The 26,935-nt window shown below is 40.2% G+C and overlaps 1 protein-coding gene across 2 annotated transcripts; it reads left to right on the top strand.

Moving 5' to 3' along the window:
• The first annotated feature begins 495 nt into the window (after nucleotides 1-495).
• Nucleotides 496-25,991, top strand: OPRK1 (opioid receptor kappa 1). 2 transcript variants are annotated; one of them, XM_074847471.1, is made up of 3 exons: nucleotides 496-755; nucleotides 20,446-20,798; nucleotides 25,459-25,991. In XM_074847471.1, exons 1-3 carry the CDS (start codon nucleotides 496-498, stop codon nucleotides 25,989-25,991), a joined length of 1,146 nt encoding a protein of 381 aa, XP_074703572.1. The 2 variants fall into 2 exon arrangements, with proteins under 2 accessions (XP_074703572.1, XP_074703581.1); XM_074847480.1 differs by having other exon boundaries at nucleotides 556-755; nucleotides 20,446-20,802; nucleotides 25,469-25,991.
• Nucleotides 25,992-26,935: the final 944 nt, after the last annotated feature.

Consider the following 26,935-nt stretch of genomic DNA (forward strand, 5'->3'; position numbering starts at 1 on the left):
GATGTGCAGAGAGGTGGTGGGTTTCTGTCTCTCCCCCTTTATAGCAGAGCTTAGGCAGTAAGGGGCCCCTGTCATTAGGATATGGTTTGACTTAAAATATGGAGGATGGGAGAGACAGGGTTAAAGTGTGGGGGTGGATCTGAGCTGTTTCTCATCTGATTTGTTTCTCTGTGCAATCTCTGAAAGTGGAGGAAAACTTTGCTTGTGCATCTGGAGGAGCAGTGCTTGCCCATTACATAGCGAGGTGTAAAACTTGTAATTAAACTTGTAATTATTTAATACGAATGTGGTTTGCCTAAATCTCTGCTTGACAAATTACAGTTCCCATCACAGCAGAGCTCCCCTTAACACATACAGATTTCAGAAGTCTTAACATTCAGTGGCTGTGACAGCACTTCTGTTTCTTTCCCTCTCTTCCCCCTTTCCAGCGTAATTGCATCCTGCTGTCTGCACTCTCCTCCCCATCTCCCTCCTGCCTGTGGGAACTGTGCCCCAATGGATGCCCCCGTACAGATTTTCCGGGAGGAGCTGGACTCCACCTGTTCCCCAGGGCCCTGTCGTCCCCCCAGCACCAGCAGCAGCTGGCTCCTGGGCTGGGGGGACTATGACAGCAACGCCACCGGGGCCTTCGGGGATGCCCAGCACAACCACACCAGCATCTCCCCCGCCATCCCCATCATCATCACTGCTGTCTACTCGGTGGTCTTCGTTGTCGGCTTGGTGGGAAACTCTCTGGTCATGTTTGTCATCATAAGGTAAGGGGCTTTGGAGTACCTGCTGGTACAAATGGCCATCCCTAAATTTGGGGAGAGGGTGGTTTATGGAAGCTCTCTGGGTGCGCATACATGAGGAGCTGGAAAAAAGCAACTGGAATGACTGAAACCTTTTCAGTCCCAGTGGTTTGACTGGACGTGCAGTTAGAGACCGAAGGGAGAAGCTGGTTAAAAGAGATAATTCCTGCAGGCTGCGGGAAAGGCGCTTTGTGCCTCGGAGCTGCGTTCATCGGGTGCCCTCTAGGGATGAGAGGCTGCTCGCATCCCAGGGAAAGCTCAAGTCAAAGAAAGAAACTTCTGCAAGGCAGCTTTTTTCCCCTGTGAGGAGACACCGAGGGACAGCTTGTGTCCAGTCATGTGGACATTGATACACTCCTGCCTTGTCAGCTGGTGGCTTGTTTAACAAGGTGGGGAAAAAAAAGGAAATGATAAAGATAGGTGGAAATGCTTACTGTAAAGCAAGGGATGTTTTTTCTCTGTCTAGTGGTGTTTAAATCCAGTTGTTGGTGCTGGATTGAAGAAAGCAAAGCAGATGCTGAAATACCTTTCCTATTCTTTTTCAGGAAGCAGGAGAAAGCTGTGTATCTGTGTTAGTTTTTCATATTAAACCACTTAATGAAATGCACCAATACTTACACTTGCACTTACACTTGTGTATTGTATATTTTAGCTTGTACTATGATTCTCTCTGTTTCTGTCCTTTGCATTTGCAGTTTATAATAATGTTTGGACAGTGCAGATCAGCAGGGTGATAATGAGCAATGAAGGGGACTGAAATCGTGCAACTTTTTGGACTCTTGCTTCACAGTTCATTTGAATCCTGCAAAAGATTCTGAAAAAAAAATTGTGGAGTATTGATTGCTCGAATGAAATCAGCTGTACACAGAAAGAAAAATGGAGGTATTTGAAAGGATCTTGTTAGCAAAGCGTGCATGGTAAGGGTCAAACAATGGCAGGATGGTGAAATAACTGTCAGAGTTGATATAGGAGGAAGTTAACTAGCAGCAGTGAAGTTGTTGATGAGGTACTTTATGAAAGATGAGTTATAACCAGGTGAATACTCTTGAATAATGGAAATAAAATCCCCTTTAATAGTCAGTGCAATAAATAAAGGTGCCTGTGGTCAATTTGGAGAAACTGGTTTGCTCCAGCTTTGTGATGCTGTAATTCTTATACCCCTGCATGCCCTTTTCCCTGTCATAGTAGAGATTTAATTTCTTTTTGTATTTCTCTTGCAAGAAGAGAGACATACACAGATGCAAAGGCAGAGATTTTCTAAGCCATCAGTCACTAACAATGATAGTTGATTATCTTGCCTGGACAGTGGAAATTCAAATTTAGCCAGAGCCCTAAATGTTAGCATGTATGAATTATACTGGTGTCTCTGTGTTTCCTTTTTTTTCTCCTTCTTTTACCCTCCTAAGATTATTTTTGTGAGGGTCTAGGTAGCTATGGTTCACTCTCCTACTAGTTCCTACATTAGCCTTTTGATTCAGTTTCTTCTTGCTCCATCTCTTGATTACATGATCAAAAAAATAAGTATGAGAAAACACCTGTTGTTTTTTCTTCCTTTTTTTTTTTTTTTTCCCAGTATCCCCTTCTCCTGTTTTCTCTGTGACAACTGCTTTAACCATGACTAGAATCATTAGCTGAAGTGCATGTATACACAAACCTACAGTTTCAATAATTTCTTAGGATTTTGAAATATTCCAAATGTTCATGCAAGAGGTGTATTTTCTTCATTTTCATCCTAACCTCTCATCTCCCTCCCTCTCTCTTTCCCTCATACCCACTCTCTGCATGATTGCATCTCAAGATGGATTTTCATGACCTCTAGCCTGCAGTGACACCCTTTTTTTGTGGAAAGCCAAGGTCTGTGGGAAGTCTGTGAAAGAAGGTGGCAAGGGAGAGGGGGATTGTGTCCCCCAGCCATCCCATGTTGCCTCTCCTCCAGCTGCCACAACTCTAAAAGAGGATGAGGACAGACTGTAGCTTTTCTTTATTCTCCAGCTGAGCACAGGGTTTGTGTGAAGCCCCTCATTGCTGTTTCTCATCTCTCTGAATTCCAGACCTACTCTCCTCCTCCTAACCACCTCTTGACTGGCAGGCAAGGCAAGCACAGCTCCTCCTCCCTTTGCTCTTTTAAACAGCATCTAATATTGATAGAATAATTCAGTTTAAAGGGACCTACAGTGATCTAGTCCAACTGCCTGACCACTTCAGGGCTGACACTGAATCATTTTTTGAGTGATACAAACAAGATCCCTTATATTCTGAGACTTTCAGTGAAACTGTTGAAGTGTCAGTGCTGTGGTAGATTCAGGAGACTCCAAATAGTATTGAGATGCCTCAGAAACAGGCTTAAATTCAGTCATAAGCTGTGGTGTAGGTAGGCCTTGGCCAATTCCTTGCTTTAATACCCCCACAGGGGTAGTTTTGCTACTTCTGCACAAGGACTGCTAAGGAAGTTCATGGACACCAGCGAGTCAGCATCCCAGCAGCCTGTGCATAGAGTGCTGGGTGTCCAAAATCTCGTTCAGGTGTGGTGGGGTGTGTTTCTGCTGAGAGGGAGAACCCTCTCAGAGTTCCCTCAGAGGGAAAAATAATAGGACAGCACTTCAATCACATGTACAAGCTCCTGAAAGAAAAGTAGCTGAGTTTGATATAGCTCCTTTAAATAGAGATTTGTGCTGAAGGCTGAGTGGGAATGGTACTTTAGTACAGTGATGGCAGCATGGCCTGTTAAACCATGTCTCAGGAGACCTGGATTCTTCTCCTGGTTTTACTACTGGGCTTCAACACTTTGTCCTGTCCTGACAAGGTCAATTCATGGCCCTGTGTCTTGGTTTCCTCACATGTAAAATGGAGATACTGGTATTCACTGTCTTTAAACACATAGCAGCTGTTAGTTTTAAAAGCCAAAGCCCAAACAAGAATCCTAACAGAGCACAACCAGGGCTATTGTAAGCACCCCAGGCTCCTCTGGCACATTGAGAGTGGTTATTTTTAATGTGCAGAAAGAGCTCTGTGTTGAGTACGCAGTGCAGCCTTCACTCTTTGCACGCCAGTTGCAGTTGGCTGTCGCGGCGTGGGTGGTTTTCAGGACCTCTCCCTGTGTGTGGATCAGAGCTGTGAGGCACGTATACCAGCTCCGGGGGGTCTGCTGTCGGGCCAGCAGCCAGCCGGGTGGGCTGACAGTGCCTTGCTCACTCTGAGCCTTGACACACGGGATGTAACGCTCTCCTGTGGCTGCTGCTTTTCCTGGGAAGGGAGTAAGAGAGAAAGAGGGCATCGTGTTGCCTCTTGCAGTGGTGGGAAATGCAGATGCTGTGTGGGAAGCACAGTCCTCCCACTGTGGAGGAGGAGAGGAGGCATGAAATAGGTTTCTAGGAACCAAGTGGAATTATCTGGCCTCACCTGAGTGAAATTATACAGCTATCTGTGTCTTGGCATGACCAAAATCTATCTCAACTCCAAACCTTTTATTTTGAGATTAGCTTTTCCTCTGAGGTCGTAGAAGATATTTCTGGAGGTGAAATAGTTGACTGAAGTTGATAAATAAAATTAATTGTCTTTGGAAACAAAAAGTCTTTTTCCTCTCTTCCTCCTCCCTCCTGACTTTATTTCTATAAAATTTAATGATGCCTTCAAAGAAAATGGTGCTTCCTTGTGACAGCTGGAGAGGAAGAAGAATGTCCTGACTTAAGTTACAACTTTAACTACAGATTTGCCCTTATCAAAACCATTAACATACTCTAGTAAAAACTCTTGGAAATACTGTCTCTTACCCACTCCAGAATCACTTTTTCAATGTATGTGCCTTACCCTCATTGTTTATGAAGTGATTTACTGAGAGCAGTTGCTATCATCAGTATCCTAAATAGCCAACCCTGTATTTCGTTTAACATTATCTTTCAAGCTTCCAGTGAACTGAATAATCTTCTACATTCAAAAACAGTTTTAACAAGAGGCTGTGTCACAGTTATGTAGATTGATTCCTAAGGGAAAAGAGTAAGCTTGTGTTCCTCTGCTTAGTCTAATGTTGAAGAAAAAATATAACTAGCGGTACATTTTTGTTCTTACATTCATCGAATGCCACCGAGTGGCATCTTATATAACAGGACTCTATTAAGAGTCTATTAAGAAATGTCATATGAAGTTGACTCCAGATTGTTTTTAAATCTTCTCCATCATTCATTCCAAACAAGAATGAAAATATAAAAAAAAAGTATACAAAAATGAAACTGATTCCATATATTTGTTTAAATCAATAATAGATTTTGATAATATCAAAAGATTCCTTGTTAATTTGCTTTAAATTATTGTTCTAATTTTATTAAATGATATTTGGAAAGAATATTGTTCTGAAATGAAAACTGACGCTCCTGTTCCCTATTACTTGCGGTTGACATGATTTCATTCTTTTATGAAATCAAGGATTTGGCTGCTATAAGAAAAGGCTGAGCTGTACTATGCTTTGTGAAGTTTATGGGTTTTTACCTTTTTTAACCTGATCAGACATTTGACACCTTACTATTACCAGTACAGAGGTATCAGATAGATTGTAATTCATCACAGCACCTCAAAGAGCATCTGGCCTTACTTCACTGGGTGGAGGTAATTGTGGTAGGTTCTGCAGGGTTTAGCCAAATTTGGCATAATTTTCATCACAAATTTGAAGACTGATCATTACCAACAGCTTTTACAAATGGCACAAAGACCAGGATAACAGGAAACATGGAAGAGGACAGGTTTAACATTATTGGTAGTTTGACAAGCACAACACGTTTAAACAAAATCTGAATGTTTCTAATACTTTTAATACCCTGCTAGACAATGACTAAGTGAGACCTGGGGTTTATAAGCTGACAAGAAACTCAACATGAGTTCCCCATACGATGCTCTGTTAAGAAGAACTGATACTGAAAAAGCAAAGAGAGCAGAGAAAAGGCTTGTAAGGAATATTTACTAGAGACAGCATTAGAGAGAGGCTATAGCTTATAGTGAGTAATCTGTTTGGCTTCTGAAAAGTAATTTGGTATCCATCCAGACACTTCTGCTGGGCTAGCAGCCAGGTAGTCATTTATTTCAGAGAAAGATGTAACTGAAATCAGTGTCTGGAAGCAAGACAAATTACAGGGAGCCCTTTCGAACTGAGAGAAAATGAAAACTTCTAAGAACTTTCCAGTTTGACTGCTGGCAAGGCAGAACGCTTGAGTTAGCTTGCCTGCCCTCAGCTAGGCAAGTGGTGGGGAAGCTTATGTTCCTGGATGAAGCATGGGGAGGGAACACAGCACAGAGATGGGGTTGGGGAAGGCAGGCTGGCTAAGCCCTCTGGTGAAGGGGGAAGAGAGGGAAGAGTAGGGACCCTCCATTTCATTTTTCCCGAGAGATGATTTTGAATTTGCTGAAAGGGTGTTGTGGCAGGAAATTCTTAACCTGGTGATCTGGATGGCCTGGGATGCACTAAGAGCAAGGGAGGGTAATCTTCCTGGTTTGCCTACTCTTACTGTCTATTCAAACTGTGCTTAGTTTGTCCCTTAACTTAAATTCTCTGAAACATATGAGTTCCCAAGGAGAGTTTTGATTTCAGTTACATATTGCTTTCTAAAGGAAAAACATCCAGAAAAACTTTGATAAACACTACTTGTAGGAAGTTTACTTCGTATCTCTGTTTTGGTCCTCCCATCTGTAAAAATCGGGTAATTCTTGCAAAGTGTGGATTCTGTGCTTTCCTCCTCAAGTAAGACTTTATTCTTTGTTTATTGTTATTCTTTTTTTGTGGAATTTGAGAGGCCTGAGGAAATAGCAGTATGAATGTAATTTTGTCTACAGACAGGCATGAGTGCACAAACTGAATTATCTGTGGGGAAGAGGTGAGTACAGATGGAATGGGGACACGGAAAGAGGAGTGTCTGACCATGCTGGCATTCTGCAAAATGTAAAAAGGATGTAAATAAAGAATACATAAAGTTGCACAGCATTTCCATGGTCCTATTGGGAAGTTTGCATGCTAGCCTATGTATCATCTTTGAAGTATTTATTTCTCTTGAAGCCAGTGGGTTCAACTCTCATTAGATTCACCTTCTGATCCCTAGGGAAGTGAAAATTAATTCTAGGCAGTTTGCTATTTTCAGTGTTGAGACATTATTTACAATGAAACCTCTGTCTTCTCTGCATGAATATGAGAGCTTATAACATGATTTTCTTCAGTGCGTGAGCTTCCACTAGTACATGGCAAGAAAGTGCACAGAACCTTTCTGTTTTCTTCATTCCTCATACCAATCCAGCTATGCAACACATGGTGCTCTGCCTGGCTGCTTGTCTCTGCTCCAAAAGTCAGTGCCATTCAGCAGTCCATTATGGGTGAATATCTAGGCTTCCCAAACAGCTGTACTGCACCTGGAAGACAGGAATTTATATTTGCTGACTGACCACACAGCTAAATCCACTTCCCACTGCATTGTAGGTAGCCTAGCCACTGTGGCTACCATAGGGCAACTGGGAAGGGCCTCCTTGAGTAGTGACAGATGGGAACCTGCATGGTAGGATTAGTTTGGACAGGCTATTCAATGTTCATTTAGTGTTCAGACTCAGAAAATTTTTTTACCTGCTGACGGACAGCATCAGGATTTACTGTTAGACATGCCTTTCAGAATGATTGGTTTGTTAAAGTATGCTGCGCAGGAGAAGATTTTCACCATGGAAGCTACCAGCTGTGCTGTTCAGTTGACTGTGTCTTAAAGTTGCCTGCATTTCACTTGAATCATCTCCTTTGGGAATGTGTGTGTTCAGTTGGTCTGTGCTGTGGGCTTCTCTGAGGTAGGTGACGAAAACAGATGGTTGGGTAGAGTCCAGAGGAAGCCTCCCATCTGCCCCCTAAGAGGAACTGATTGACTTTCCCTGAGCTGGCTCGCTACTGATTTATGCATTTGTTGCCTTACCACATACTCATACAGAGTGAGGTCCCTTGTTGAAAGAACGCAGTGGGAGCCCAGCCATCATTTAATGCACAAAGGCTCAACTTTATTAGTACTCACACTTCTTTTATATCCACAATAATTAGTTCATACATATTGCAAAAAGCAAGCTCCTTATAGGTTGCTAAGGTTAGATACATTGGTTGCTAAGGTTAAATACCAATCTCTCCCCTTATGATTTCTGCAAGGCCTTCTACATAGTCCTGCTTCTGTTCTTTGTTCTTCTTTGATACTTTTCGGTATTCTCCCATCACGTCGCCGTTGTCAGCAGTTCCTCGGTGCTGTGCCCTTTCTCACGTAGCCAGTTGTTAGCAAACTGCTCCACATCTCCCCCGTTTTCTTTTTGCACTTGTGCTAAAAATATTGCAGAGGCAGTCTTCTGCAGGGCCCTTTGCAGAAGATTGACAATACATGGCAACATCAAAAGCACAACCACAATTACCAAGATCATGACCCCCACAGACTTGATCAGAGATATTAACCATCCTGAAAGTCCCCAACCTTTAAACATCCTTGTTAACCAATCTAATCCATCATCTTCTGTTAAATGTTTGACACCATCCTTTAGCTGCTGTATGCTTTTAAAAATAGATTCTGAGTGGTCAGACAAATTCATGCAACACATTCCTTCAAAATCTTCACATCCATGTCCTTGCGCTAAAAGCAAAAAATCAATTGCAGCTCTGTTCTGTAAAGTAGCATGTCTAACACTATCAACATCAGTTAAAAGACCACTTAAAGCTAAAGAAGTAGCGTTAGTCTGTTTGCTAAGCCAACCAAAGTTACCCAGATATTCTGCTTGGGTTGTGGAACTACCCATCCTTCAGCCTGATGCAGGTTCCAGCACAGGCCGAACACACCGAGCAGGAACCCAGCGAGGGCCGGCATCTGTAGAGACACAAGCATAACCCCTGCCCCAGGTTAATCAGTCGCTGTCGATGAACTTGTCTCTCCTCTGGTGTCATTGGGAGGTGCGGCAGGTTTCGCCCATCTCGCTGGAACCCATACAGTGCCTGTTGGTGTAGAAACACAAAGATATCCCCTTCCCCATATTACTACTTTAGCTGGTCCTTTCCATAATCTATCTTTTGGATCCTTATAATTTACCCATATCTCTTTCCTTCCCTCATTTACTTTTGCCTTTTCATAATGTAACATAGCTGGTGGTTGTTCTGCGTCTCCAAATATACACAAATGATTCATTACAAATAATGTTTTTGCTAATCTTTCTTGTACATCCTGTATTTCCTGATATTTTGTTACATAACGTTTCAAGGTACCATTTGCTCTCTCAACTATGGCCTGTCCTGTGGGAGAATGCGGTATCCCTGTTACATGCTTCACTCCCCACTTGTTTAAAAATCTTTGCATTCGACTTCCGACATATGCTGGTCCATTGTCTGTCTTTATAGTATTCGGGACTCCCATTATTGCAAAACAACATGTTAAGTGTCTGATTACCTGTGTGGCCTTTTCCCCACTCTGCGCAGAGGCCCATATATATTTGCTATAAGTATCTATAGTAACATGTACATATTTAAGTCTACCAAAACTTTGTATGTGAGTCACATCCATTTGCCATACTTCATTAGATTTCGTCCCTCTAGGATTGACTCCTATTCCAATACCAACCCCTTTATTGTGAAAACTACAAACAGGGCATGTTTTTACTATGGCCGTGGCCTCCGCCATTGTGATGCCAAATTGTGTTTTTAGCCCTTTTGCATTCTGATGGAATATGTCATGTGCTTCTTTTGCCAATTTGTCTTTCGGCATGGGAACATGTACAACAGTGGATACCAACTTGTCCGCTCGAGCATTACCTTCCCCAAGTCCTATATCCCATTTATGACTCCTAACATGGATTACAGCATACGGTTGTTCCCTTATTTTTATGGCCCTCTGTAATTGTAAGAACAACTCATAGAGACGCTTATTTTGTACTTCCCTGACTTCTGCATCTTCTATCCTTGCTACTATTCCTGCTACATACATAGAATCAGTTACAATATTCAATGGTCCATTAAACTTAACCATCGCCCAAACTACTGCCAACAGTTCCAAAGTTTGCAGTGTGTCTTGTGCTGTGGCTTTTAATATCTCGTGTTTCCATGTATTATCTTCTTGCCACGTTATAGCTGCTGTCTGAGATTTCTTTCCTGCATCTGTATAAACTGTGATGGCATTCGGGATCGGCGCCTGTTGTCTTTTTGGCTGTTCAATCCAATGTAATTGTCCTAACCATCTCAAAGGTTCCATAGATAATTGATCAGTTGACAACATCATTGGCCCATTTAACATGGCTTCCTGCAATGCTGTGCTATTTGCCAGGTACCACTGCATGGTTTCCTTCTGCATTGGACAGTATATGAATTGAGGTTCTCTTCCACTTATTTGAATAACTCGCAGACGACCTTTCTTTACTAAATTTGCTAGTGCCTCAATTTTTTGAAGTAAAGATTTTGACTGTTGTAATGCTGGCGTGATCCATTCTAGCACCCATGTCTCCCCCGTTTTCTTTTTAGACTGCGTAATAGCTCCGAGCAAATGCTATGAACCCATCCACACAAGTATGTCCAGGGGGAGCTCAGCGTCTCTCCGACGCACTTGTCCAGAAGTAATACGATCCATAATCTGTTGTAGCACTCGCTTCTGGTCTTCTGATAAAGACACCACCTGTGCAGGGTCATTTCCTTTTAACAGTGGTCGTAATTGCTGTAAAAGTTCATTTGGGATGCCCACTATAGGTTTTAGCCATTGTAAATCTCCTAATAGTTTCTGAGCATCATGCAGTGTTGAGATTTCAGGATTAATTGTCAATTTTTGTGGTGTTACTATTTGTTTCATCAAAGACAATCCCAAATATTTCCATGGAGCTGTTTTTTGTATCTTTTCTGGTGCAATTACCAATCTTTGCTTTGCAAGGGTGTTTACAATTTCTTTTATCTGTGTTTCTGTAAATGGTTCTTTCTGTGCAAATAATATATCATCCATATAGTGATAAATTATAACATTAGTCCATTTTTGACGTAATGGCTGTAAGGCTGCATCTACAAAAATCTGACATAAAGTTGGACTATTTCTCATTCCTTGTGGTAAAACTGTCCATTCAAACCGTTGATCTGGCCCTTCTCTATTTATTGTTGGTAAAGTGAAAGCAAATCGGCGCATGTCCTTTTCATGAAGCGGAATCGTAAAGAAACAATCTTTTAAGTCCACAATCAATATAGGCCATTCATAAGGTAACATAGCTGGATTCGGCATACCTGGTTGTAAAGCCCCCATTGGTTCCATTTGTTTGTTTACTTCCCTAAGGTCATGCAAAAGTCGATATTTGCCTGATTTCTTTTTTATGACAAATATCGGAGTATTCCAAGGACTAGTAGATAATCTTAAATGTCCTTGCTGATATTGTTCTTGTACTAGCAAGTGTGCTTGCTCAAGACTTTCCCTTTTTAGTGGCCACTGCTTTACCCATATTGGATCGTCAGATGTCCAAGTTATAGGGATCGGGAAAGTCCAAGCAATGGCCATTAGAATAAATGGTGATCGTTTGTCAAAACTATTCCCATTTGTGCTAACACATCTCTTCCAATGAAACAGTTTACCCCTGGAGGTAATTGCACTACAGCAAGCACCGCTGTGACTGTTTGTCCTTCAATTGTTAATTGTAGGGGCGGCGTTCGATTAGCTAAAGTTAAACCACCCACGCCAGTGACGGTGGTGGTATGCTCTTGTAATGGCCAGCCTTGTGGCCAAGAAGAAGGCGACAGTATGCTGGAATCTGCGCCTGTGTCTAACAACCCTTCCACAGTTATTGCGTTACCTTGAAATGACAGATGAACAGTCTTCCTGGGTCTCGTACTCAGATTCAGTGTTAGCAGGGTCAGGCTTCCTGTAGATCCGAAGCCTTTGTTTCCGCGACTCTTTTCAGTCACTGGTCGTATTGTTTGAGTCACTTGTGGCAGGGGCACCAGCTGTGCAATCCGTTGTCCCCGTGCAATCTTTACTGGTGGATTCAGTGTATATGCCATAATATAGATTTCACCTTCATAATCTGCATCAATAACTCCCGGTAAAACAAATAGTCCACATTGTGATGCCGATGATCTTCCTAATAATAAAGCTCCCATGGCTCTCCCATTAATAATGATAGGTCCTCGTACATTCGTAGATATTGTTTGAGGATTATTTGTTAACAGGGTAACATCTACTGCTGCTGCCAGGTCCAACCCGAGACTTCCCCGGGTGGCGGGTTGAAGGACTGCGCTGCGGCTGCAATTTTGGTCGTTGCGCGGCGGCCGGCGAACGCGCTCCGTGTGGAGTTTCCCGACCGTCTGCAGCAAGCCCCCTCATTATGGGAGTTGGATCGGCAAGTTTGACACCATACATTTCTGGCTGTACAACTCTTTCGTACATGCCCTGGAGCTCCGCATCGGTAACACCGCAGCTGCCCCTTTTGAGGTGTTTGCACTTTAACTGCTGCTGCTGCTGAAGTCTGGAGAGGCGCAAGGGCTGCCATAACCTGACTTTGAGTAGCCTGAGCCTGTTCTTTCATTCCTTCCCCTAATTTCTTTATTGCCTCTACAAGAAAAGCCTGAGGTCCAGTGGGTATCGATGACGCTTTTTCAAGTGCCTCCTCTACAGTCCAATGTGCCCTTAATGTATTCAATAAACTCTTTGTAGCAGGATTGCCATTTTGCAAAATACATTGTTTTAAGAGAGCACCCTGCATGTAGATAGGTACTCTTGCTCTTTCAATTGCATTTACCAACTTATCTACAAAACTGCCCAAAGTTTCTTCTCTCCCTTGTTTAATTCCCATATACATTGGAACTCCGCCTGGCTCTTTCACTTGCTCTATGGCCTCTCTCACTAACCTCATTGCCTCTCTCACTTTATCCGGACCGAGCAGTGCTTGAGCTTCTACTCTAGCATAAGGTCCTAACCCCATTAATTCATCCATTGTAATCCCTTGTAATGGATCTCCTGCTTGCCGCTGTACCGCTATCGATTCTAATACTCTCGCTTGCCAATGCGTATTAAACAACAACAACTGACTAGGAGAGAAAATTAACTTTGCTATACCCCGACAATCTGCAGGCAAAAGAAGTTGAGTGCTCCAGAGATAATCTAACATTTGACGAGTCGGTTCACCAGTAACACCATAAGAACTCACTGTAGAGCGCAATTGTGATAAAAGCTTCCAATCTAATGCCGTAACAGTAGCATTTATTCCACCAGCTGGGTTCGGCTGAAACTGAACTGGAAAAGCCATTGCTGTCGCCATCTGAGTCATCTCCTCATCCCCTTTTTCTAACCCCTCTCGTGCCAATGCATTCCAAGCCCGACACCTTTCTTTAGCGATCTCTATCCCCAGCCCATCTTCTGAGCCAGGAGTAGAATTCTCGCCTTCCGGCGTCACAGTGTGGCTGGATGCGTCAGGGCTACTCAGGGCAGAAGCGGGGGGAGCGGTAGGGAGAACTCGTTCTGAGCTTTCCTGTCCCGTCTCTTCGGAACGTAAAGGTGGTAAAACAAGCTCACGAAACGTAGGCGGTAATGGCCACCTAGTTTCCTCCTCCCCATATCTGGTGTTTTTCTCTTTTGCCGCTATTGCGCTCTGCGCAGCTCTTTTTTCCGCCTGATATCTGAGCAATTCATTATGAACCATCCTCCATAACTTTCCCAACTTTTTTGCTGTCTTATCATCATTCAATGTTAATTCCCATAACTTATCTCCAAATTTTCGCCATTCCGATAACTCATGAACTGTATGTGGATTAATAAAACAACCTTGCTCTACCCCATAAGCTAAAAGCCCCTGAAGATCCTTTTTTACATCTATTCCCTCAACCCGGCGTTGTGCCAGCCAGGATGCAAATAAATCATATGCTGCTTGCCTGTCCATACCTGAATTTTTCCGTTGCAGCCTTTCCAGGTCTCGGCAGCACGTATCAGCAGGGTTCACCTCTTATGACACCCAGGGCGCGGGCCTTTTTAGTCGCCTTTCGCCGTCCTCGCTGCTTAAGGACCTGAACAACCTTCTCTGGTCTTTATCCTTCGTGGTGCCCTATACGTCCTTTGGCACGTATCACGTCGTTAGCAGATCACGTCCTTTGGCACGGATCACGTCGGGGTCACCACTTGTTGAAAGAACGCAGTGGGAGCCCAGCCATCATTTAATGCACAAAGGCTCAACTTTATTAGTACTCACACTTCTTTTATATCCACAATAATTAGTTCATACATATTGCAAAAAGCAAGCTCCTTATAGGTTGCTAAGGTTAGATACATTGGTTGCTAAGGTTAAATACCAATCTCTCCCCTTATGATTTCTGCAAGGCCTTCTACATAGTCCTGCTTCTGTTCTTTGTTCTTCTTTGATACTTTTCGGTATTCTCCCATCACGTCGCCGTTGTCAGCAGTTCCTCGGTGCTGTGCCCTTTCTCACGTAGCCAGTTGTTAGCAAACTGCTCCACAGTCCCTTGTCTCCCATTCAACTTTATTACAGGAGTGCTGACCAGATATTCAGGTCTCTGCACATCCAAGTGTGTAGTTGTCCTATAAAACACTCCCAGCAGTGGCAGTTATTATTCATCCCTGTGGCAAAATGGAGACCAGGTGCCTTGTTTTGAGAACAAGAGTGACAGCCACACCCCAAGACCCCTGTGTGAGATGAGAGATTTCAAAATTAATTCTTTATTTTTCTTCTGCAGAAACATCTAGGGGAAGCATACGTTCAGTAACATTCGGCTGCTTCCGACCAACTTCTGCATACATAGCTACCTGTGGAGTTCAGAGCCTCTCCAAAGAATAAGAAGTAAAACACTGAAAAATCTTCTACTGAAGCTGCTATCACTGTCCCCTTGAGCAATGAGATTTGTTCTCTTTGCCAGGCAATCTCTGTCCTACTTGCTTCCCTCTTCCACAAACACATAGGAAGCACTTTGCTCTGCTAAGGGAGATCATGTCCTTCATGAAAAAAAAAAATCCTTCCAGGAGATAAGAACAATGGGAAAGGTAGATGTTAACAGAATCCAAGACTCAGCACTCACCAGGGCAATATAGATGTGGCAAGTAAGACAGATTAGGATGGGCTGTGTAACACCCTGGGAACTCCCCGTAGCATGACTGGTCACTGGAAAACATCTGCAGCAGCATAAAGTTTCTCAAGAGACAGAGTCAGCTGCTTGACAAGGTCTAGATTCATCTTGCTTACCAACAGAGGTCAAAAAATTACCTACATAGTCTAAGCTAATTGTCTAGGTTCTCTAGTAATGTTAGACATACTGGTTTTGGAAAAAGCACAGATTTTTTAAAATTCTGCATTCTCACTATTTCAATTTAAGCCACAACAAATCACAGCACCTTGACATTTCTCTGAGCTCTCCAACCAAAGTCATGGAAGGAAAAATTTTGTGGTATTGGTGTTTCTGCATTAAGCATATTTATTAAAAAAGAGGCTCTTAAGCTCACATAAAAATACTAAAAGTCCTCATGATAGAAGGAGGAAAAATAGTTCATTTTGTTAAGTAGTGTGAATTTTTCTTCATTTTGACCTTCATGTAGACGTGAACTTCTCTAATTCAGAAGCTGGTTCTTTAGTTCAAGAACAAAAACTTCCACGTCTAATCTAAATCTGCAAGATCTTGTTCAGGCTAGTTCAAAGGAGTAATGGTAATGGTAAATTGTAAGGATTTTAATGACACCTTCTGACATTCAGGTAGATTATGTTCCCTGAGGGGAGAATAAAAGACAAGATCATGCTTTTCTTCTTTAAGCTGCTTAAAAATAGGTACCCGCAGGTGCTTATTAATAAAGAGAATTCCACTTTGGGATACTGTTTTGTAGGCGGCATGTACAATTTTTTGTAGGCTCCTAACAATTTTGATGTTAAAGACAGACAACCTTTAAATGTGTGCAGTAACAATATTTGCCTTTATTTAAAGTGTGTTCTGCTAAATTCTGGCTGTCATTCAAAATGTGATAATAACGTATAACCAATATGAACATAGAAACTGCAGTATATTGATTCTTACAGTCTAAATGACCTCAATCTTAGTTTCATATTGGCATAAGCCTTTTATATTGAATTATGAAGATCCAAAAGATTGCTGAGCTATCCTTTTGACATGGTATGTGTTTGGAATAGATCCTCCTGGGTTGTATTTTTATTTTTATTTTCATTTTTATTTTTTTTTGCTGTTCTGACGCAGTATGATATTGAGTGTAGCCTGAATATAGCCTTGAGATTTAGAGCTTTCCTGACTAAGCTTTTCAGCTGCTTGATCTCCATATACTTCATTCAGAGGAAACCAGTGGAACAGAGCCTGCATCCTGCTGATAGGTGTTTTTGCAATTTGCTTTTAGATGCGTTTTAGCTTTCATTTTCATTCACTGACTCAGGTATCTGCCAAAAATATGTGGTTGTTATACCTCGTTGTATTTCATGCTTCTGTACTTTCACTCTGCTACTGGAGAATGTTGTAGTATATTTGTTAGTCTTGCTCCCCTCCCCATCCTTTATTTCATACTGCAGGGAACATTTCAGCCTGTTATAGTTACATGAAAAAAAGGTGACCAGAGCCTCCTTCTCAGCTTTTATTAGCTTTACTAATATTATGGTGTACTTTAGAATCACACTCCTTTCCTCTGCCCGAGATAATAACTTTAAGGAGCTCTCCTAGCAGATTCAGTAATGCATTTCGATTTTTTTCTGAAAGCATACCAACTCCTTAATAGCATGCTTTCTTCTTCTGTTACCACAATTTCATTGATAAGCTTAGGCTGGAGGTGTGATTTCTTCCTATTTGCTGTCTTAAAAAAATGTGCAAATTAAATTCTACTCCAGAAGGAAAAGTACAGTAATGGAGTCAACTGAGAAATGGGGGGAATTTTTTAAGGGTCAGTCTAAAGTCAATCTCAAAGAACTTTCCACTTTTGGAGAGTGAACTTAGCCTAAATTGTGATAGTTTTGAGAATTTTACTTTTGACATGTAAGTTGACATAATTTAAAACTTGCTTCTTAAAATCCTTCATCATATATCCATCAAAAAATACATCCAAACCAAAGTTTTATTTTTGATCTTGACTATTTTTCTGCAGCATTTCCATATATCTTCCACTTATTTAAAGTCTACAGAGACCTGAGGCCTGCTTATAGCTTGATGAGCAATCTCAAGATCCACCAAACAGCTTAAATCATCAGAGGTGTTTCTGACTCTTGAAATTAGATTCTAGCACCTGATTTAAGAGAGGGACCTTCCGTTCCTATGTAGTATTAGAAAAGTTGCCACCTTGTAATGAAATCCCAGTATTTAACAAACATGTTCTACATGGGATTTCCCATGAGCAGTTTATACAAGAATGATTTATAAATATTTGAATGGTCTTTGAAAGTTTTATCTCAAAGACACTAAGAAAATGTTTGTCACTAATTACCACTGTGCCATCTATGCTGTAATTATGGCCAGGTGTCCCCTATCTGTTCTATTAGTCTAATTAAATCATAGAATCATAGAATCACAGAATCAGCTAGGTTGGAAAAGACCTTGAAGATCATCTAGTCCAACCATTAACCTAACACTGACCTGGTGTCCTGCCTTCTTGTTCAAAGTCTGGCAGAGAAGGGGTCAGGCGCCTATTCTGGCTCAGAGTGAGTGGTGCAGGGAGGTGTCTGTGATCTGTGAACTGAGGTGGATTTTGGGCAAGGCCAGCTAGTCATGGGACTGGCAGGCTGGTGAGCTGTGGGGAACCACTAGGTGCACACCAGGTAAGGTTATCAAAGCTGGGATTGTTATGTGGACGTGTGCCCCTGAAATGAGCCAGATCTCTCACTGAGCTTTATGGGCAGAATGGTACACTGTGGGTTTTTCTTTTCCCCATTATATTTTTACTCCCGTATACAGCTTTGATTTGATTACACTGGAAGTTGTCTAAATGCTGATGATGGGATAACTATATTTCTTACCACTTGTGAATGACAAGACAGCCTTCCTGTTGGATCAATAGTAGTGAGGAAAATTAATTTTCTTATATGTCCATGTGTTGCATAGTCAAAAAAATCAAAATTGCTCAATTTACATGTATAATGTAAGCAGTACATATACAGAGAACGTGCATTATGTTGCAGCTTCAAAAAATTGAATTTTGAACTTAGCTAAAAAATTATTTATGTTTTGCAGAGGGTCTTTCCTATTCTGCCACTGGAAGGCTGGGGGGAGAAGCGAAAGGGGTACTGGGAAAATAAGGTATATATGGTCACAGTGCCACACACACAAAAAACTTGAATTAAGGTTTCAAGGAACAGGAAATGCCAGATATAAAAGCTGTCAGATATTTGATTTTTCAAGGCTAATAAAATCCTCTTAGTTACTTTTTACTACTTTTCTGATTTTCTTTAAGGAAAAAAGGTCAAACTAATTCTTCTATATGTGAAAGCAAATTTTCCCTATCCAAACCCTTGGGGAATTTTTTAAAGCTCTACAGAAGTAATGATTCAGAACTATTACTTACTTCACCTCTTCTTATCACAAGCCACTGCGTTTTATTTAAATATTCCTGTATTGAGTCTGGTAGCTTGTATTTGAAGCACACTCTTTGCATAACAGCAGACATTGATTTGGAGACATCAAAAGATGGAAAAATTACTCCTTTCTTGTGTAATTTTTTCCCAGTAATAATCACCTCAGCTGTTAGGGAAAATCCATCACTGTTTCTAAGCTGAGTTTGTCTGGCTTTTACTTTTACGTATTTATCCTTGTTATGCTTTTCTTTGTAGTCTGAAAGAGCTCTTCAGTACTTGCTATTTTCTCCCTGTGGAGTTCTTCAGACAGTGTAATCAAGTCACCTCTCGGTGTTCTTTTTTATAAACTAAATGTGCTGAGCTCTTTAAGTTACTCACAGTAAGAATTTTCTCCAGTCCTTTCACTTACTTTTGTGACTCTTTTAATGCCTTTCCAACTTTTCATAGTCTTTTTTTGCAATATGAACAAGATAATTCCAAATATCATCAATGATGTCTGTAGAAGTAAAATCACGTTTCTAGTACTCCTTTCCAGACATTTAATGGCAATTAGTCTATTTTAGCACAGATTTGCAAGTCTGAATGTTTAGTGAGTTTTTGTTGTCTTACAGATGAGATGTACTTAGAGCTGCTTTTTTCTTTTTTTTTTTCTTTTAATCAGGAGGAAAGTTCCTAGTCTGTTAATGTGCCTTACATTTGTTTCTTCTAGCTGTATACTCTCATATTTGTGTTTGAACAGTGCCTTACAGGCTATAATGTGGCCTACAGGACAAACTGCCTCCTCTGCTGAAGGGCCTGTTGAGGAGGTTGACCACAGAGGGAGCAGAAGCCCACCTCTGTCTGACAGGTGCCTCCTTGCTCTGCCTTTGATCTTGGAGAAGCTCAAACTGGGGCAGAGGGAGTCCGGACCATGGGGTCATGCCATCAGTGTAGAGATTTTGATGCTGCTTCCTTTTCTCTGTCTTTGCTCAGAGATTTCTAATGCTTTGGGTTTGTTCAAGATGTGAGCCTGGATATGGTATCTGGGTGAAGAGGGTTTACTTTTTTTCCCCTTGCAGTTCTCTTTTTCTTATGCTTCAAACCAGCATCTGGTTTCATTTTCTCAGTAACTCGTAATTAGAGTGTTTTAGAATAATTGATACTATTTTTAACATTTCATGTTGGTCATAAAATGACATTTCTGCCCATATTTAATTAATAGCTAATTTACATATTGGGCACATTTTGTCAACACTGCTCAAAATTTTTTAACATTATTTTTTATTTTGCGCATCAAAGTTTTAAAGTCAAATAGACACATTGCCCTACATGTTCATTAGCTGAACAGATCACATCTTGTATTTCCACTGTAAATTATTTATGACACATAGCAAAATCTCACTAGATGTGTTTCTGTGTGTGTTACATGTATACATTTTAGTTTGGGCACACATTCAAAATATGGGGCTGAAACAGTTTGAGAAAGAAAATCTGTCACTGAATCTCATAATAAATTAACAGCAATGAGCAAAAGTAACTAGATGGGGGGAAGCATTTCAGAAAGCAGAGTTATGTATATCCCTATATTAATAGGCTCTCCTTCATCCTTTGTGTCCATAGCAGAGCTGGAAGCAGTCCTCCATACCTTGGGGCACAGGCTGTCCCCCCAAAACTGTCATCATGGCAGAACAAAGCAGGGTGCCACCTCAAAAAAAACAGATCCTATTCTTCTGTGTAAGCTGAGGTTCTTACCAGCTGGACAAAACAAGTGCTTCATTTTGATGAAATTAAAGGATGCAGAAAAAATATTGATTGCAATCACTGACAGCTATAAGAAAAGGAAACACAAAACATTTTGATCACTTGCAAATGTAACAATGATATTTTCTTATAGAAGGATTTGAGAAGATAGAATTGAAATCAGCATTTGGCTAATTAGATTAAATGTATTCATATACCTGGTTTTGCCTGTGGTGGATAGTTCTATCTGCTATATGCAGGTGCTGAGAGACTGAATCAAATGTGTTTACTTTTATCCCAAGGGTCTTGCATTTGTGTGCACTTCTGTCATAAATAGGAAACAACAGAAAAAACCCAACTATGGCAAGCCCTGTCTGATAAACTTACATATCTGAATGTGCATAATCATATTTTGACATAATAAAGCCTTACTTTTTTTGTTCTTCAGGTACACAAAGATGAAGACAGCAACCAACATCTACATTTTCAATCTGGCTATGGCAGATGCACTAGTTACCACAACTATGCCTTTCCAAAGCACTGAGTACCTGATGAACTCTTGGCCCTTTGGTGATGTGCTGTGTAAAATAGTTATTTCAATTGACTATTATAACATGTTTACCAGCATATTCACGCTGACCATGATGAGTGTTGATCGATACATTGCCGTATGTCACCCTGTGAAGGCTCTGGACTTCCGTACGCCTCTCAAGGCGAAGATAATCAACATCTGTATCTGGCTATTGTCCTCATCTGTTGGTATATCTGCAATAGTTCTTGGAGGTACCAAAGTCAGGGAAGGTGAGTGTGAGCATTTAAAATTCAGTGGTTTTGTTTCTCCAATGATATAAAATGTAGCTTTGAATATTGATTAAATCTGTTTGATTCCTTCTTCAAAAAATATGTCTAAATTTCTGACACTTTGAAATATATTGTAGAACATTACAGGATGACATATAAATCATTTAAGCTTAGATGTCCTGGACAACTAAAAGAACAAAATGCATTTTGAAGCATTGTCTGTGCTAGAGTGAGGCCATCAAAAAATACTAGCAGATAGCAGGGGAAAATAATCAGGAATTTGATCACAATGGACACATCAAAGATCAGTTTAGGATAAAACTTGAAATGTGGGCTTAAGGTGCTTTTTGTAGGTGTTGTGAGAGTAATTGTGATGAAGTACCAAGAGCAGAAACTAGATTACTTGTCATTAGAACTAATATTAAAACTATCATTAGTATTAAGACTTGGGAGCTTATTATCAACAGCCATTTCACAGAACTTGAAGGCATGGTGAAGAAAGGAAGTCAATAGCTGGAGAGAGAAAATAAAGATAAATTATATATAACAGTATCTCAAATTCTTGTTTAAAAAGGGACGGGGATGTATATGGAGGTGTGGAAAAGCTGAGAATAAGGATCAGCAGAAAAACTGGAAATACAGACCATGGCAAGGAAGCAACTACAAGAGATCTGTGCACAGACCACCTGTAGGCTCTGCTAGAAATTTATAATACACAAGGGACTCTGGATTTAGCCCCTATAACTGGTGATTCATTACCCCATTGCTGCTATGAGATTAATCTTATTTTGAAATCCTCCTTGAGAAGGAAAGGGGAGAAGCATTCTCACACACGTGTACTTCATACCCACAGGCTGGACTGGTGCAGGAGCACCTCAGTGTCTTCAAAAGGCTTGAGACCTCTAACGAAGTCCTGGGGTTGGGGCCATCCTGTTAATGGATGACTTGATAAAATACAAGACATGCATATGTATTTGGTGGTAGTCTTGTTTGAGATACAAGTAATCTTTTGAAAAATGATTAATAATTTCCTGAATTAACAACCTTTTCTATTAGAAAGGTTTCACTCCTCCCAAGAGAAATGGAAAACTTTACATAAGGACACTGTTTTAGCTGGCAGAGACAATAAATGCTATGGGTTGAACTGTTTGGCATAGATCAATGCAAGCAAAATGTTTCAGTTAACAGTTGCTCAAAGACTGATTGATTTGGCTGAAGATGTATAGATTTTGTTCTTGCTGTTGTTCTTCTGGTGGGTAGGTGACAGGAGAGTCCTCTGGAAGCTCTTCTTTCAGCTCTTCAGGGGATCAAGTGTCCTGGTTTTCAGTGCTGTAACTCTTCTCCCCAGGAAAGTTTGACAGCCTCTTTAAAACAATGTCTAGCTCAGGAAACATTAACTTCCAGGCATCTTCATTTGGGAAGAATGATTGCCTCACTATGTATGAGATCTTGAAAGCCATGGGACATTGGCTCAGTCAGGTGTTTTGTTGAAGCGTGCTTAACGAGCAGAATATTCCTGTCATTCATGTAAGTGTCACATTTAGATCAAGGGGCTGCTCTGAGGCCAGCAATGATTAAACACCTTTTCCATGCCATGTGTCAGGCAGCCTTTTTTTTTCTCCTGAAACAGAGCCTACAGCTCAGCTGGGCCAGTTGAGGTTGGAAATTATTGGTAAATGCTTGTCAGACCCTACTGTTCAGCTCTGCTTGTCTGATTTAAGGTGTCTCTTGAACATTTACTGCCAATTATCTTGTCTGGTGTGTTCATGAATTGTGCTGATAAATGCTGAAGGGGAAAAGCAAGGATCCTCCCTTTGCCTGACAGCTGGAGCTCAGGACTGAAACTTTATGTTATGTTGGTCCAAATAGTTGTTGTTTATGTGCTGCAGGGCCTCTGTTGGATTCAGATTTAAACAACAACTGAACATCAAATGGAAAGTGATTATATTTAAAGTTCTCACCTCATGCTCAGTTAGTCCCTTTGGTTTTCACAGTACAGTATTGCTCTCAGTGGTGTCCTTCTGCATACATTTTCCCTGCAGAATAAATTTTACATCTGTGTAAATATTCCCTCTCTGGCCTTAATGGAGCCTTCCTTGATGAAGAATTGTCCACTTAAAAAAAAAATAAATTAGAGGTACTATTAGTATTCCCAGTAATAGTATGAAGGCTCCATTTGAGTACAGAGGACTATGGATGCCTGAAAGTGACATAATTAACAATGTATCTAACAGAAGTATACATCCTATGTCAAGATTATTATTAATCTTAAATGGTAGCTTGTCAAGCACATTTAAAAATATATTTACAATAAAATACCATACAGAATGTGGTATTTTAAAATATATTAAATATATCAACGTATTTGGATTATTTGGCTTTCGGAGTGGAAAAGGTCAGTATGAAATTTTAAGTACTCTGTTTGTGACATTGTACTTAGTTCTGCATCTTTTCAGGCAACAAGAATAAAATATAAATTGGATTTGATTCTCCTCCAAAGTTCCTGAAAATTATTGTGATATTGTGCATTATAACAAGGATCTTTGTTAATGTTTATCAGCTCTAAACTGGGAAAATGTAAATGGATTCCATAAAATTCATAGCATTATATATATCAAATGAAACACATGAATATTAATGAATTTAGAATAAGAGTCTTCCATAGCAAGTAAACTGAAACAAGACATAAGACAATAGTTAAATTTGTATTTGATAATTTGGAATTCTAAAATACCATTTCCAACTACAAATTATATTAAAATGTAACAAACATGACCTAATTATTTTGATAAACATATGAAATTATGTCAGTAGATCTAGAGAGGCAGTTTCCTCTGGGAGGGGATTTCATTGAGTAGCTGGATGTGGTCCGGAGCAGTTATCCTGATCACACCTCACTTTTATCCAGAACTGCACATCTGGATGCAGCTTTACTAGTCTAGATATTATAGCTTCATCCTGATTTTATTGTTGCTGCTAGGCCATGATCTACTACAAATAACAGTAATAATCAATCTGAAAACTTCTTTGAAGATGATTGTTGACATTTCTAGAATAAAATTAAGTAAAAGCAACTACACTTATGAAAACCTAGATCACAAAGGATTTAGAAAATTTGACTGTCAAGACCCTGTTAAGTCATACTTGTGCTGTCAGCTTAGCATCCTCCATCAGGCTTGAAAGATACGTCTTTTCACTTTTCAGTTTTCAGAATCAGCCATTAGTTGTTATATTGTTTAAATTAAAACTTAAAAATATTTAGCCTTGATTTCAACTTTTTTTTATTTGAATGTTTTAGTATTCAGTATCACCCAGTAACATCTTTCTGATATCTAATCACGGAAATGTCTGTATGATACCATAATGATAACTTCCCCCCCAGTTGTTTTTCAAAACATATTCTCTACAATATCATCTTGATTTGTAAAGCATTTTGATAGCTGAGAAATATGGCTTGATGGAAGTTTTCTGACTAGTTCTGCTGGAGACAGATATGAAAAAGTGATGTGCAAGACTCTACTGAATCACTCCACCCTTAGATCTGATTCAATAAAAACCAATTCATAATAATTTATAGAGGAATGACAATTTCAGTAGGAAAAATGAAAAAAAAAAAAATCAAAGAATAATGCAGTGCTCAAGAGGATAAAATCTAAGCTACAATTCAGAGTGAAAAATCCCTGTGTTACCTTGACTTGTCTTCAGTAGAGTTTAACTGCTGATAGTAGTTGTAAATTTACCCCTTGTCTTGTCTTGCCATTTAACTTGTTTCTTGGTTTTTTTTTTTTTTTTCCACATGGTTTATATGCTGGAAGGCTCCAATGAGGTCAACAAATGAAACCTCCTATATTTCATTCCTTAGCAGCCTCCTGTCAGAGGGATTATTTCTGAGACATAAAATCAAGTGACAGCCTGTGACTCTGAATCTTGGCATGGGCAACCAGAAAGAGAGTGGGGTGGTGTCAGTGGCCCAAATCCTGCAGCCTCTGCGCAGGCTGAATTTTCAATGACATGATCTGCAAAAAGAGCAGCTTCCATTTGACTCTGTGCACACACATATTTTATTTGCTTCTATTTAACTGAAAATAAGCTGTTGCCAGGAAATAAGTTTTTCTGAATGCAAGCACTTACGTGTATTCCATTTGCGCTGAAGAAGGCACGTGGGAAAAGATTATTACACAATTATTGGCAAAATCTTCCTACGATCAAAACCTCATTCAGCTCCCACCATTTATGATACCAAAAATCTGTCTTCGCCCACAGACAAAAACATACGTAGTTTGATAATAATTATGAGATTTCTACTCCATTGAACATAGTACTCATTCTGGCTTTAAATCTCAGTGAGATTCAAATGCAAACATCTTTACAAATCTTTATTTTTGTGCTCTGCATTTTTAGATCCTCCCATGGGAAACAAATTTTATACAATATTGTGCATTTTGAAAAGCCCTGATCTCTCTAAGTAATTTCTAGATACAGCTGCATGAAAGCAGTTTCAGTGGTAATTGAAAGCTGTCCTTGGAGTGATTTAATGATAACTACATTTATTAGTATCACATTACATGATAATCACTTTTCCTAGTTTATGCTATGATAACTACATTGTTTAGAATATCTAATAACAAAACAATTTTCTTCTTGCTTCTTTCATTCCTAGATACTGCAAGCACTGAATGCTCCTTGCAATTTCCAGACAGAGATTACGTGTGGTGGGACATCTTCATGAAAATCTGTGTCTTTGTCTTTGCATTTGTTATTCCAGTTCTTATAATAATTGTTTGCTATACCTTGATGATCCTGCGTCTTAAAAGCGTACGGCTTCTCTCAGGGTCTCGAGAAAAAGATCGAAACCTGCGCCGCATCACCAGGTTGGTTCTTGTGGTTGTGGCAGTTTTCATTATCTGTTGGACTCCTATTCACATTTTTGTGCTGGTTGAAGCGTTAGGGGATGTGTCCCACAGTACTGCTGCTATATCCAGCTATTACTTCTGTATTGCTTTGGGTTACACCAACAGCAGCCTCAATCCAATCCTTTATGCTTTTTTGGATGAAAACTTCAAGAGGTGTTTCAAGGACTTCTGCTTCCCCTTTAAGATGAGGATGGACAGGCAGAGCACCAGCAGAGTCAGAAACACTGTGCAAGACCCGGCTTATATGAGGGAAGCAGATGGGACAAACAAACCTGTATGACTAGTCGTGGAAATGTCATCTTACTGTCCTCAAGAGAGAGAAGAGTCCAATGACCTAGGACTGACGCAGATTACCACTGCAGTTTGAACTAGACTCACCCAGATGGACATTTCTGGAATATTTCAGAAATACTAGTAGTTTGAACTAAAGCAAGTTTATTATCAACAAATAAGAACCTCCTGAAAATAAGCTCAGATGAAAAGGACCTGGCTGGTGGTCAGGTTTTGGCACCATGTTTGCCGTACTTGAGCAGGCACCCTTCTGGGGAGACAAGACATAGTGTTGTACCAGTTGATTCTGGATGAGGAAGGTTCTGGCTTTTCTCTTTACGTAAATTTATATTAAGCAATGTTGGGTCATAACACTGAGTTATGCCAGGAACTTTTGCCCCAACAGTGTTTGCTTCTGAAGTATGTAGTTTGACAACTTGATTTACCATACTCTTTTACAGTGAAGAGTGTTTAGGTTTCTGCAGAACAATGCCAGAGCTATAATCAATATTGTCCTCAACTAATATATCTGTAACATTTGTCTGTGCTGTGGAAATCCAGTTTAAGCATGATCTGCCTACACACCAAAGTGATTTTATTGTGTCTGTGTATGGTAAAGCATTTTGGCATTTAAAAATATTGGGATTTAAGGAGAATTGTTAGTATATTTTTAGCACGTGTTTAATCATCTCTGTGTAATGTTTTCTCTGTGTGATTTCCCAAGGTGATTGTATATTTATATTGATTGTGAATAATATAATATTCATTTGCAGAGTGTATTTTGAACAAGAGGCTAGAAAACTTCAAATACTTCACTTGTTACAAAACTGATGAAAAAACGTGCCACATTCATTACATGGGGGAAATGATCGCATTCCATTTTCAGTAAAGGGGACAAACAGACATAAAAGCAGTGCTGTACTTGTTTTCCTGAACAATTTGTAATCAGACTAA

Source organism: Strix aluco, chromosome 1 (assembly GCF_031877795.1).
Source record: "Strix aluco isolate bStrAlu1 chromosome 1, bStrAlu1.hap1, whole genome shotgun sequence".
NCBI classification, from domain to species: Eukaryota; Metazoa; Chordata; class Aves; order Strigiformes; family Strigidae; genus Strix; species Strix aluco.

Coding starts and splice junctions, on each gene's coding strand:
- OPRK1 (XM_074847471.1), top strand. CDS start 496: ATGGATGCCCCCGTACAGATTTTCCGGGAGGAGCTGGACTCCACCTGT. Junction 756..20,445: donor GTCATGTTTGTCATCATAAG/GTAAGGGGCTTT, acceptor TTTGTTCTTCAG/GTACACAAAGATGAAGACAG. Junction 20,799..25,458: donor AGGTACCAAAGTCAGGGAAG/GTGAGTGTGAGC, acceptor TTTCATTCCTAG/ATACTGCAAGCACTGAATGC.